This window comes from Amphiprion ocellaris, chromosome 18, assembly GCF_022539595.1.
Source record: "Amphiprion ocellaris isolate individual 3 ecotype Okinawa chromosome 18, ASM2253959v1, whole genome shotgun sequence".
Taxonomy (NCBI): domain Eukaryota; kingdom Metazoa; phylum Chordata; class Actinopteri; family Pomacentridae; genus Amphiprion; species Amphiprion ocellaris.
The window spans coordinates 7,532,422-7,545,309 of NC_072783.1; the positions used below are offsets into that span (position 1 = coordinate 7,532,422).

General features: G+C 39.9%; 3 protein-coding genes across 4 annotated transcripts; 1 reads left to right on the forward strand and 2 right to left on the reverse strand.

Annotated features, from left to right (window-relative positions):
* Positions 1-338: 338 nt before the first annotated feature.
* Positions 339-1,438, reverse strand: LOC111582281 (ATP-dependent RNA helicase A-like). Of its 2 annotated transcripts, XM_055004838.1 has the most exons (5): positions 1,239-1,438; positions 1,102-1,163; positions 880-948; positions 487-834; positions 339-408 (listed from the first exon to the last, which is right to left on the reverse strand). In XM_055004838.1, exons 1-4 carry the CDS (start codon positions 1,412-1,414, stop codon positions 491-493), a joined length of 651 nt encoding a protein of 216 aa, XP_054860813.1. In that variant the 5' UTR covers positions 1,415-1,438; the 3' UTR covers positions 339-408; positions 487-490. The 2 variants fall into 2 exon arrangements, with proteins under 2 accessions (XP_054860813.1, XP_023146655.2); XM_023290887.2 differs by having other exon boundaries at positions 487-948.
* Positions 1,439-2,822: 1,384 nt separating this feature from the next.
* LOC111582278 (WAS/WASL-interacting protein family member 1-like) lies at positions 2,823-3,913 on the forward strand. Its single transcript, XM_023290883.1, has 4 exons — positions 2,823-3,013; positions 3,089-3,150; positions 3,304-3,765; positions 3,845-3,913. The coding sequence occupies exons 1-3, from the start codon at positions 2,838-2,840 to the stop codon at positions 3,759-3,761; spliced, it is 696 nt and encodes a 231-aa protein (XP_023146651.1). The 5' UTR covers positions 2,823-2,837; the 3' UTR covers positions 3,762-3,765; positions 3,845-3,913.
* A 6,319-nt stretch (positions 3,914-10,232) lies between these two features.
* Positions 10,233-12,536, reverse strand: LOC111582271 (D(5)-like dopamine receptor). Its single transcript, XM_035957510.2, has one exon. The coding sequence runs from the start codon at positions 12,447-12,449 to the stop codon at positions 11,121-11,123; it is 1,329 nt and encodes a 442-aa protein (XP_035813403.2). The 5' UTR covers positions 12,450-12,536; the 3' UTR covers positions 10,233-11,120.
* Positions 12,537-12,888: the final 352 nt, after the last annotated feature.

The window sequence follows — 12,888 nt, forward strand, 5'->3', positions numbered from 1 at the left end:
AATAGAAGCCCAACCAAGGGAGGAGAGGTCTAGGGTTTACTGGTCGGAACAGATTCAGTAGAACTACTGGGCTACACAACACACTTTAGTCATTTTACTGTCAGGCTCTTCAATATAGCTGCATTTGGTCCCAAACAAGGTGAAGTTTTCCAAATCCTCCATTTTCTTACCCGATAAGATGCAGGCGAAACACCTGAGAGGCTCCTGGAGGTTTTAAACTACAACAGCCAGATTTATTGGAACGGTTGCTTGAGGATCACTTAAAGAAAACCAGCTGTTTAAAGTCAAACTAAACCAGTTTAAATCAATGGCATTAAAGTCAAGCACAGACACTCAGATTCATGGTTTACTTTAGGTTTATTAAAGGTTACGTCGTAGTTTCTTGGAGGTTCTGCTGATCAGGTCCACCTGCAGAAACAAAGAAACACAGCAGTTAATCCTGAACCAGCAGCTTCTTCTACACTCCATGTTTCAGCTGCTTCTTACCTCCTTAGACCTTGGTTCCAGTTCCTGTTCCAGGTCCTTGGCTGGGATCTCCTGGGTTCACTGGAGAGAAAAACGGGCCAAAGTCATCTGGGGAGTATTTAGAGTGGGAGAGGAGTTCTCTGGCTCGCTGGTAGCCGTTACTGGACTGGACGATGTAGGACGTAGGACCACGAACAACCAATGGGAAGGGGTCTGTGGGAATGTTATCAGGGATCCAGACTGAGGGGTCTGGGAGACGGACAAACCTTGGTCTCAAGTCATTTATATCGTAGGAGAACCCCTGTGGGTAGTTAATCAAAGGAGTAAATCCTGCAGATCCAAAGGGCAAAGAACTGCTGAAGAAACCAGAGCCTCCTGAACCACCAGATCCCCCAGAGCCTCCAGAACCACCAAATCCCCCAGAACCACCAGAGCCAGCTCCTCCTCCAGTTCCTCCACCAGCTCCTCCAGAACCTGTTTGACCTGAATCCAGACACAAACCAACATGTTCACGGCTCTGATCCACTCATGTGGACACCAGCAGCTAAATAAATCCACATCCAGCTGCTGGAGCTGCCTTCAGACACGTTGAACTTCATTTAAAGCTGCTTCAGGTCAACATGTCTGCAGACTCACCTTTACTTAGAAAAGGGTAACAAGCTCCAGAGCTGAGGAGCAGGAAGCAGATCCAGGAGACCCTGTGGAGAGCAGAAAGCAGCCTGTAAACAGCAGCACATGGAAGCCCACCTGCAGCATGAAGCGCAGCAGCTCACCTGAGAACAGATTCCAGCAGCATGTCCAGCTGTGAGAAGAAGCCGAGGCCACAGAGTTCAGCTCCAGCAGGTTGATCAGCAGTGAGGAGGCTGCTGCAGACAGAAGCTGTGAGCTGGAGCTGCAGCTGCTCTGCTTTTATATCACAGCTGCACCTCCAGCAGCTCGTCACACTCATTCAGCTCACCTGGGGAGGCAGGTGAGTCCGTGCTGCGTTCAGGTGGCCTCCGACATCCCACACACCGAGCAGCAGACAGATGGAAGCTGTGATGGAACGTTCTTCTTCTGCTCTCATTTACATGTTCTAATGTGTGTCAACATGAACCATGACATGTTTTATTTATAGACGATGCAGCTTCATTGGAAATAGCAGCAACTCTGGCTCCTCATTCCTTCCATTTGCACGTTAAAGTTTATTTTGTCCATCGGTTTCCTTATTTTACAGACAGGTGATGAATAAACTCCAAAACCTGAATAAATAAGTTCAGAATCATAGCAGATTCTAATAAATTACTGTAAAAATCCAGATTAATCCTAACAGTCGTTAACAGTTTCTCCAAAACACAGTTTAAAACTGGAAAATCTGATGAATTTCATGTTTTCATGCCTGGAATTTTGGAGTTTTACTTTCAAATGAAACCATGAAGACATTTTCAGGGTTCATTATCTCCAGAAATAAAACTCCCACAGACATGAGGTCTCACAATAGTTTCCTGTAGATTCAGGACCAGTCAGACTGTTTTATTTAAAACCATTAAACTTCTCCAGCTCAACAGTGAACAGAGAAAGAAATCAGCTTTAGTTCAGAGTCTCATAATATCAAATTTTACCTGTAAATACTGTTTTTAAGTAAATGCCAACAAAATGAAGCAAGAATTTTGAAGCTAGATTGATCAAATGTCCACATTTCAGATTGAGAAATTAAAGCCAATTAACACATGGACACCAACATCTACACCTTCAGAATATATACAGGATTAAAACTGAAAAGTTTGTCAGAGCTGCTGAAGAGCTGGAGAAGTTTAATAATTTTAATAAAACAGTCTGACTGGTCCTGAATCTACAGGAAACTATTGTGAGACCTCATGTCTGTGGGAGTTTTATTTCTGGAGATAATGAACCCTGAAAATGTCTTCATGGTTTCATTTGAAAGTAAAACTCCAAAATTCCAGGCATGAAAACATGAAATTCGTCAGATTTTCCAGTTTTAAACTGTGTTTTGGAGAAACTGTTAACGACTGTTAGGATTAATCTGGATTTTTACAGTAATTTATTAGAATCTGCTATGATTCTGAACTTATTTATTCAGGTTTTGGAGTTTATTCATCACCTGTTTGTAAAATAAGGAAACCGATGGACAAAATAAACTTTAACGTGCAAATGGAAGGAATGAGGAGCCAGAGTTGCTGCTATTTCCAATGAAGCTGCATCGTCTATAAATAAAACATGTCATGGTTCATGTTGACACACATTAGAACATGTAAACGAGAGCAGAAGAAGAACGTTCCATCAGAGCTTCCATCTGTCTGCTGCTCGGTGTGTGGGATGTCGGAGGCCACCTGAACGCAGCACGGACTCACCTGCCTCCCCAGGTGAGCTGAATGAGTGTGACGAGCTGCTGGAGGTGCAGCTGTGATATAAAAGCAGAGCAGCTGCAGCTCCAGCTCACAGCTTCTGTCTGCAGCAGCCTCCTCACTGCTGATCAACCTGCTGGAGCTGAACTCTGTGGCCTCGGCTTCTTCTCACAGCTGGACATGCTGCTGGAATCTGTTCTCAGGTGAGCTGCTGCGCTTCATGCTGCAGGTGGGCTTCCATGTGCTGCTATTTACAGGCTGCTTTCTGCTCTCCACAGGGTCTTCTGGATCTGCTTCCTGCTCCTCAGCTCTGGAGCTTGTTACCCTTTTCTAATTAAAGGTGAGTCTGCAGACATGTTGACCTGAAGCAGCTTTAAATGAAGCCCAACGTGTCTGAAGGCAGCTCCAGCAGCTGGATGTGGATTTATTTAGCTGCTGGTGTCCACATGAGTGGATCAGAGCCGTGAACATGTTGGTTTGTGTCTGGATTCAGGTCAAACAGGTTCTGGAGGAGCTGGTGGAGGAACTGGAGGAGCTGGTGGAGGAGCTGGTGCTGGTGGTTCTGGGGGATCTGGTGGTTCTGGAGGATCTGGTGGTTCAGGAGGCTCTGGTTTCTTCAGCAGTTCTTTGCCCTTTGGATCTGCAGGATTTACTCCTTTGATTAACTACCCACAGGGGTTCTCCTACGATATAAATGACTTGAGACCAAGGTTTGTCCGTCTCCCAGACCCCTCAGTCTGGATCCCTGATAACATTCCCACCGACCCCTTCCCATTGGTTGTTCGTGGTCCTACGTCCTACATCGTCCAGTCTAGTAACGGCTACCAGCGAGCCAGAGAACTCCTCTCCCACTCTAAATACTCCCCAGATGACTTTGGCCCGTTTTTCTCTCCGGTGAACCCAGGAGATCCCAGCCAAGGACCTGGACCTGGAACCGGAACCAAGGTCTAAGGAGGTAAGAAGCAGCTGGAACATGGAGTGTAGAAGAAGCTGCTGGTTCAGGGACTAACTGCTGTGTTTCTTTGTTTCTGCAGGTGGAACTGATCAGCAGAACCTCCAAGAAACTACGACGTAACCTTTAATAAACCTTAAGTAAACATGAATCTGAGTATCTGTGCTTGACTTTAACGCCATTGATTTAAACTGGTTTAGTTTGACTTTAAACAGCTGGTTTTCTTAAACTATCAAGCAGCCGTTCCAATAATTCTGGCTGCTGTAGTTTAAAGTCTCTCAGGTGTTTCTCCTGCATCTTATCAGCTCAGAGGTAAGAAAATGGAGGATGACCTGGAACAAATGACACCGTGTCTGGGACCAAATGCAGCTATAGTGAAGAACCTGACAGTAAAGTGACTCTAAAGCGTCTTGTGTAGATGAGTAGTTCTACTGAATTTGTTCTGACCATTAAACCCTAGACCTCTCCTTCCTTGGTTGGAGTTCTGTTCTCAGCTGATCTAGTAAACTGGAATTGTGACCAAAGTAAACCATGAATCTGAGTTTGTCTGACTTGAACTTTACTGAAGGTTTAAATGAGTTTTAACTCTTTAAACGGTTGGTTTTCTTCAATTCTCCTGAAGTTATCTTTAACTGGCTGCTCCTGTAGTTTAACATTGCCATGAAGGTATTTGAGCTACAAATCAGGAGAACAAGGGTGAAAACTCTGCTTTTCTGGGACCAAATAAAGCAGTTCGCTTAAAAGTGATGTTTTTCTGTGTAGATTAATGGACTAAAGTGGTTTTTCCACTGAAAACAGACCAGAATGATCCTGTAGCTTGACTAATTTGAATACCAGAACCCAACCCTCTAATTTGATCTTCTGCTAGTTATTAATCTAAATGTCATCCCTGAATTAACTCTGAAGGACTTTGGCTTCATGAGAACCAAATTTATTTGCTCCAGTGAGCAGAAAACTTAATTAGTGGCTCTTTAAAATGGGAACATGCTAATTTCTAACTCAAGGGTGGTGATCAGGCTCTACATTTACTGGAAACTACTTTATCTTCATAAAACTTGCGTCTGGAGTTTATTTCTGGAGATATTGAACCATTAAAATGTCTTCACAGGTTTTATTTAAGGATTAAATTCTCGTTCAGCCAAAATATTTTGTTGAACTTTAAGTTGAGTCCCAGTTAAGTCAACTCTGACCTAAATCTGCACAAAGTAATCAACTGTGGATCATTAAAGTCTCTTCACCTGCTCAGTGTTTCCTTCATAGCAGAGTTCACCTGAGGAACCTCAACTCATTTATTCAGGTTTTTCCTTTAATTTGTCACCTGTCTGTGTAGAAACAAGACATTTTATCCTACATATATAAACGTGCATCGAGTCTACATAAGACTGTTGGATGAGAACTTGGATGTTTGTAAAGTTCTGAAGTCAGCAGGTCCACTGTGGTTTCCAGAAACAACCTCGTGAACTCCAGAACAATGGAGGTTTCTGGAGCTGCTTGTTTCTCCCAGTTTAATAAATCAGAGTCCGAAAAAGAGCAAGAATCTGCATTTTTTTGTCTTTTTTTTTTTTTTAAAGAAAACATCACTATTTAGAGTTTCTCAGTCCATAATATCATAAATATTGAGTAAAAATCAAAGAAAAAAGATTTAAATAATAAATAATTTATGTTTGCTGTAAAACTCTGCAAAAATCTGATTATTTTACAGATATTTGAAAGAAAAATGAAGTATAAGCTGGACTGAAAATGATACATAGGTTTTTCTGTTTTGTTAATTTACAGACAATATATAGTAAAATAATTTTTAAAAAGTACTCATTTTAATGTTGACTGTAAAATTACAGTGTCATGACTTAGAAATCAGAAAAAAAATGTCATTTTACAGATATTTAGGGTTTTATTTGAAAGAAAAAATACAATTAATTAATAATTTACATGTTGGCAGTAAAAGACAGAAAAAAACTCCCACAACTATAAAAAGTGTAAAACAATCTTTTTTTTTTTTTTTTTTTTTTTAGAAAATTGACTGTTTTGAGTAAAATCTAAGAAAAAGTAAAACGTTTCAGTAAGTTTACAAATACTTAATTGTTCTTTTTCAATATTTGGCTGGTAAATAAAACTGATTTATTCTATTTAAAGCTGCAAAAAATATGATTGTTTTATAGATATTTTCTGTTGTTTGAAAGAAAAAAATGTATAGGCAGGATTAAAAAATGGTAACAGACTACAGATAATGTCTATTAATTTACTGTAATTAACTGTAAAAAAAATCAAAAATCTGCATTTACACAAACAGTAATTAGTTCTTTTACATCGTTTGGCTGTAAAGTTACAGTTTCACTATCTCTAAATCAGTAAAAAATATTATTTTACAGATAGTTATGGCTTTTTTGAAAAAATAGTTACAGTTATTAATAATTGACACGTTGACAGTAAAATAAAAAAGCTTCAGTAGTTTTATATATATTAATTAGTTCTTTTGCGATGTTTGCTTGATAAATTAAACTGACTTACTGAATTTAAATCAGCAAAAATATGATTATTTTACAGATATTTGAAATAAAAATCATGTATAAGTGGGACTGAAAATATTTTTTTTCCTGTTTTGTTAAATTACAGACATTAACTAATAAAATCATTTATAAAATGTTAATTTACATGTTGACTGTTAAAAACAATGGTGAAAACTGTAACATCAAAAATCTGTATTTACTCAAACAAATCTGTTTTTATGAGAAGTAATTAGTTTTTTTTAATGCTTGACCATAAAATTTGACTGTTTTCTGTATTTAAATCAGCTTTAAAATCCTTATTTTGCTGATATTTTGTGTTATTTTCACATTTTTACTGTTTTTGCTGCCAGATTCTCACGACTCTACTGCAGAACACGAATGTGGCTTTGTGAATTTGGTGTCTTCTTGTCTCCTGAGCTTCTGTTTACTGGTAAACCCAGCATGTTGAGAGGATGAAGTGTGTTTGTGCTGCAGATGGAGGGAATGAAAGGAGGCTGGAGGACAATCGCTTCCTTCTTCTGCTACATCAAAGTGAGCTGCTGCTGTTTGTTCTCCGACCTCCAACCTTCATCTTGATGCCGCTGCAAACAAAAGCTTCAAACAGCGAGAGGCCGTCAGGAGGCTTCCAGACGGTGGATCCACACATGATCTGTGGGTTTCCATGGAGGTGTTTCTGCAGACGGTGGATCCACACATGATCTGTGGGTTTCCATGGAGGTGTTTCTGCAGACGGTGGATCCACACATGATCTGTGGGTTTCCATGGAGGTGTTTCTGCAGACGGTGGATCCACACATGATCTGTGGGTTTCCATGGAGGTGTTTCTGCAGACGGTGGATCCACACATGATCTGTGGGTTTCCATGGAGGTGTTTCTGCAGACGGTGGATCCACACATGATCTGTGGGTTTCCATGGAGGTGTTTCTGCAGACGGTGGATCCACACATGATCTGTGGGTTTCCATGGAGGTGTTTCTGCAACATCTCAGATTCTCTTCACTTATTGGTTTTCTGGAAACCAAAGCTGAGTTTTGTCAAAGATTTTGGCCAAAATGTGAGAATTTCACGTTTTAGATGTTGGAATTTTTATATTTTCACCTTCAAAATCTCTTGTTGAGCTATTTTAAAGGTTCAGTATCTCCAGAAATAAAACTCCTGCAGCCATGAAAAGTGGTGAGGACTAAGTCTAGATTGGTTTTAGACTTGTTTTTAGGCTGTTTTAGACTGTCTTGAATTGGTTTTAGACCTGGTTTCAGACTTGGTTTTGGACTGGTTTTAGACTTGCTTTTGGACTGGTTTTAGACTTGTTTTTGGGCAGTTTTTAGACTCATTCTAGACTGATTTTTAGATCTGGATTTAGGCCTAGTTTAGGACTGGTTTTAGACCTGCTTTTGAACCTAGTTTTGAACTGGTTTTGAACATTTTGGTGCCCCAGTTTGAGTCTACAGAGGCTGCAGATCAACAGCCTTCAGTTTCAGTGGAACATGGACTCAAACACTGGATTGATCAACCAGCTGCAGAGACCTGAAGAGGCTCAATGCTGAAACTAATGGTGTAATTGTTGATAATTATCCTTCATCCGTCTTTAACATATGAAAGGCTGAACCTGAACATCAAACAGACGATTCAAAAAGCCACTGAATCTATGAATCCAGCAGCCGGTCGACTCCCTGCATCACCTCTGTTCACTTAACCAGTAGAATTCAAATGTGTTGGTCGTAATTAGACAAATTCAGCTCAGCCAGTTTTAGTTGAACTGAATTCTGTTAATTATTAACATCTGACTCTGTGGAGTCGAGGATGACCTGAATAGATGTTGGTGGTCAGAGTTTAAATGTCTCCACAACAGCAGCCTTGTCTTCCTAAAACTCCTCCTGTGACATGTTGTCACAGGAGGAGTTTTTGGATTTATTGGGTCATATGTTATTTTGACACCATAAAATGAGAAGCGAAAAACTAAAAACATGTGAACATGAGGTGCCCAAAGTCATGTGTTGTTTATTTGTACTCATGAAATGACATTTAAAAAAACCAACAACATTCCTTTGCAACTAAACTGCAGTCTCAGTTGTGTTGTGAGGGAAATATATTTTCTGACAGACTATATTTGTAGTCCAAAATGATGAAAACCTTTCTAAAACAACTTGAAACTTAACAAAAATGATGAAAAAAAATCTCCAAAGTGACTTAAAAGTGACTCAAATGACCGAAAGTTGCTCATAATGACTAAAGACATCCAAAATGACTCAGAAATTATTCAATATCACTCAGAATTGGTCTAAAATGGTGAAAACCTTTCCAAATTGACTTGAAACTTGTAAAAGAAATTGTCCAAACTGATGTGGAAATGACTCAAATGACTTGAAAGTTGCTCATAATGACTAAAGACGTCTAAAATGACTCTGAAATGGATAAATAGAACTCAGAATTTGTCCACTACAGTGAAAACATTTATAAAATAACTTGATGCTTGTCAAAAATGTCCAGAATTTGTCCACAGTGACTTAGAACTGACTCAAATGACTCAAAAGTTGCCCATAATGAAAAAAGACGTCAAAAATGAAGGAAACCTTTTCAAATTGACTTGAAACTTGTCAAAAATGACAAAAATGTGTCCAAAATGACTCTTTTTTTGGTAAAATGATTGAAAAATTGTCCAAAGTGATTTAGAACTGACTCAAATGACTTCAAAGTTGCCCATAATGACTAAAAGACGTCCAAAATGACTCAGAAATGGTTAAATATCACTCAGAATTTGTCCAAAATGATGAAAACATGTCCAAAATGACTTGAAACGTCTCATAAATAACAAAATAATTTCCAAAATGACTTAGATTTATTTGTAAAATGATTCAAAAATTGTCCAAAGTGACTTAGAAATGACTCAAATGACTCATGGTTGTCCAGTATAACTGTCTAAAATGACTGAAAGTTTTATTAAAATGGCTCAATCTCGTCTAAAATCACTAATAAATGGTCCACAGTGACTCACAGTGTGTCTAAAATGACTATAAACTAGCCAAAAGTGATTTAAAACTGGAATGACTTTAAACCTGCTCACTAAATAACTAGGTGTTCAAACAACACGATGATGCAGACGTGATCCAGAAGCTTTATTGATTTGGTATCAGTTTCAGTCCCCTGTAATAATAAGAATAATTGGTCATGAAGCTTAAAAACAATCTTAAAATATGTTTTATTACAAGCAGCAGAAACAAACTGAGCATCCGGTAGAACTACTTTCAGCCGCGGATGGATCCATTTGTGACGTTCGATGACTGATCTTTGATTGGTTCATGTTGATCGGATTAATCTGAAACCTGCTGCCACTTTAAAAAAAAAAAAAAAGTAGGATTTGAAAAATGGTAAATAGTTTTTAATTTTGGTAAAATCACAGAAATTTTACATGTTGACTAAAAAAAAAAAAAAAGCCAAAACTCTAATTAATGTCCAAATTATAAATCTGATTTTTTTATTTATTTATTTATTTTTTTACAAACAGTAATTTATTTTTTGACATTTGACTGTGAAATTACACATTTTTGCTCAGTTAAAACATCAAAAAATATTATTATTTTACAGATACTTAAAAATAAAAAGTAAGGTTTAAAAAATGGAAAATATTTTTGTAACTTTTATTTTACAGATTTTCTTTGTTTTGTTAAAAAAGTAAAATGATTTTACTTTACATGTAATTTATTTTTTGACATTTGACTGTGGAATTACATATTGTACTGAATTAAATCATCAAGAAATATTATTTTACTGATATTTACATTTTTAAAAATAAAAAGTAGGATTAAAAAATGGTAAACATTTTATTTTACAGATTTTTTTAGTTTTGTTAGAGTTAATATTTATTCAAATCACCGAAATTTTACATGAAAAACAAAAACAGGCAAAAATTCTAATTAACATCTAAATTAAAAATCTTAAATGTTTTTTAAAAAGAAATGAAGTTTTTTTTTTTTTTAAGTTGATTTCAGGCAGTTTTTAGTTTTTATCTAAATTATTTAACAATTATTAATTATTTAAATGTTTAAAAACAGTTTGTTATTTAACAAACATGTATTTTATTGATAAAAATGACAAAAAGTGTTTTTAAAAAAAAACAAACAAACAAACAAACATATAAACCAGGTCCAGATTTAAGACAACTACATTGTAAAAAAAGAACATACATTTTAGTGGGGTTTTTTTGGGGGGGGATTTTAAAACTTTTTTGGTAACTTTACCACCATTTTTGGTGAATTTTATGATGTTAAATTAGACTTTTTCTGTTCATCTCTAGGTGTTAGTTAGTTGGTTTCAGACAGTTCCTTGTTTTTTTTTATCTAAACTATTCAACAATTATTAATTATTGAAATGTTTTAAAACAGTTTGTGATTTAACAAACCTTTATTTTATTGGAAAAATTACAAAAAGTGATTTTTTTAAAAACATAAACCAGGTCCAAACTTCAGACAACTACACTGTAAAAAAGAATGTTTTTAACATTTTATTTGTAATTTTAAAAACTTTTTGGTGACTTTACCCCCATTTTGTTAAACTTTTTAATTCAGTTAAATTTAGTTTCTGTCTATCTCCAGGTGTTTTAAATCATTCATGCTTTACAGTGTATTTATCTGGTTCTGGTCTAAAATTCAAAGCTTATAAAAAGAAATAAAAGTTATTTTTTAATTTTAAAACTTTTATAAAGTTGGTTTTAGACAGCTCCCAGCTTTTAAATCAAAATTATTCAACCAATTTGAACTTTATCTAAAGTTTAAATCAGAATCGGAGCTGAGAGTTTCTTGAACTCTACCGGAAGTCCAGAACCAGACCTCCAGACTCGGTCCGGGTCCAGGAAGTCCTCATAGGTCCTGGATCTGCCCCGGGATCAGGCCGTGGGGGGTCCTGGAGGGGCTGAAGGGCAGCAGGTCCAGGCGGATCTCCGCCTCGTGCTGCAGCAGGTTTCCGTCCGACACCACCGAGACCCGCTCAGAGTTCCGGTCCGGGTCTCCTCCGGGGCACAGCGGCGGGACCGGCCTCTGCGGCCCGGGCGCCGGTACCGGTACCGGGCCGGCGTCCTTCTGCAGCGTGGTGTCGTGGTGGTAGGACACCAGTTCGTTGCTGAAGTCCACCGCCTCCACCGTGGAACCGGAACAGAACCGGCCGCAGCCCAGGATGGAGCTGAACGCCTTCCGGAAGTCCGCGTTGAAGGCGTAGATGACCGGGTTCAGGGACGAGTTGGCCCAACCGAACCACACGAACACGCTGAACGTGGTGTCGCTGACGCACGGCGCGTCCCCGAGCCGGTCCGCCTCGCAGAACGGAACCACGCAGTTGAGCACAAAGAAGGGCAGCCAGCAGAACACGAACACGCCCACGATCACGGACAGCGTCTTCAGAACCTTGGTCTCGCGCTTGAACGAGCTCTTCAGCGCGCTCTCGTCGTGCGTCGAGGCGCGGTGCCGCCGGTTTTGCGCACGGACCCCCGCGGCTCGTTCCAGGGACGAGATCCGTCTGATCTGGGTCTGTGCGATCCGGAAGATGCGGGTGTACGTGCCGACCATGATGAGCACCGGGATGTAGAAGCTGATGAGGGACGAGGACACGGCGTAGGTCCGGTTCAGGCTGGCGCTGCAGTCCCCCGGGTTCCGCGGGCTCTCCGGGCTGGAGGCGGCCCGGTGCCAGTTGAGCTGCACCGGGATGAAGGAGATGAGCACCGACAGAGTCCACGCGACCCCGATCATCAGGAAGGCGAACCGGCGCGTCATCTTGCGCTCGTAGCGGAACGGGCTGGAGATGGCCCAGTAGCGGTCCATGCTGATGATGCACAGGTTGAGGATGGACGCCGTGGAACACATGATGTCAAAAGCCACCCACGTGTCGCAGAAGCTCCCGAACAGCCAGAAGCCCGCCACCTCCGACACGGCCCGCCACGGCATCACCAGCACCGCCACGAACAGGTCGGACACGGCCAGGGAGACCACGAACGAGTTGGTGACTTTGGACCGGAGGTGGCGGAACTTGATGACGGCCGCGCACACCAGCGCGTTCCCGAGCAGCGTGGACACGATCAGCGCGCACAGCACGCAGCCGGTCAGGGCGCGCAGGCCGAGCCCGGCTGCCTGTCCGGGGCTGTCGGTACCGGCCGTGACCACCGGCTGCTGATCCCGGTGAGGGGCGGAGGTCTCCATGAGTCACCGGACGGCGTCCATCCGGTCCGGAGTCCGCGAAGGAAGTGAGAGCGGACAGAGAGCCGCGCGCTTTAATACCGGAGCTCCGTTACCAGGAGCTGCTGAGGAGGACGGTTCTACCGGGACCGTTAGTTCACAGTTGATTCACAGTTTGCTCACTTTTTCTCGCCGTTTATCCACCATTAATTTACTGTTTATTTAGTTTACTTAGTTTTTATGAAATTTGTTCATTTTTCTTCAGTTTATTCATTTTTTAATTCACTGTTTATTGTTTATTTACTGTTTTTTTCCAATTATTGAATTTATTCAGTTTATTGACTTGTTATTAAGTTTATTTAGTTATTATTTACGGTTTATTTACCACAAATAATAAGTAAACTAAACTAAAACTGTTTATTCAGTTTTCATTTACAGTTTATTTGCTTTTTATTTACTTATT

Coding starts and splice junctions, on each gene's coding strand:
- LOC111582271 (XM_035957510.2), bottom strand. CDS start 12,449: ATGGAGACCTCCGCCCCTCACCGGGATCAGCAGCCGGTGGTCACGGCC.
- LOC111582281 (XM_023290887.2), bottom strand. CDS start 1,414: ATGAGTGTGACGAGCTGCTGGAGGTGCAGCTGTGATATAAAAGCAGAG. Junction 1,164..1,238: donor CTGCTGGAATCTGTTCTCAG/GTGAGCTGCTGC, acceptor TGCTCTCCACAG/GGTCTCCTGGATCTGCTTCC. Junction 949..1,101: donor TTACCCTTTTCTAAGTAAAG/GTGAGTCTGCAG, acceptor GTCTGGATTCAG/GTCAAACAGGTTCTGGAGGA.
- LOC111582278 (XM_023290883.1), top strand. CDS start 2,838: ATGAGTGTGACGAGCTGCTGGAGGTGCAGCTGTGATATAAAAGCAGAG. Junction 3,014..3,088: donor CTGCTGGAATCTGTTCTCAG/GTGAGCTGCTGC, acceptor TGCTCTCCACAG/GGTCTTCTGGATCTGCTTCC. Junction 3,151..3,303: donor TTACCCTTTTCTAATTAAAG/GTGAGTCTGCAG, acceptor GTCTGGATTCAG/GTCAAACAGGTTCTGGAGGA.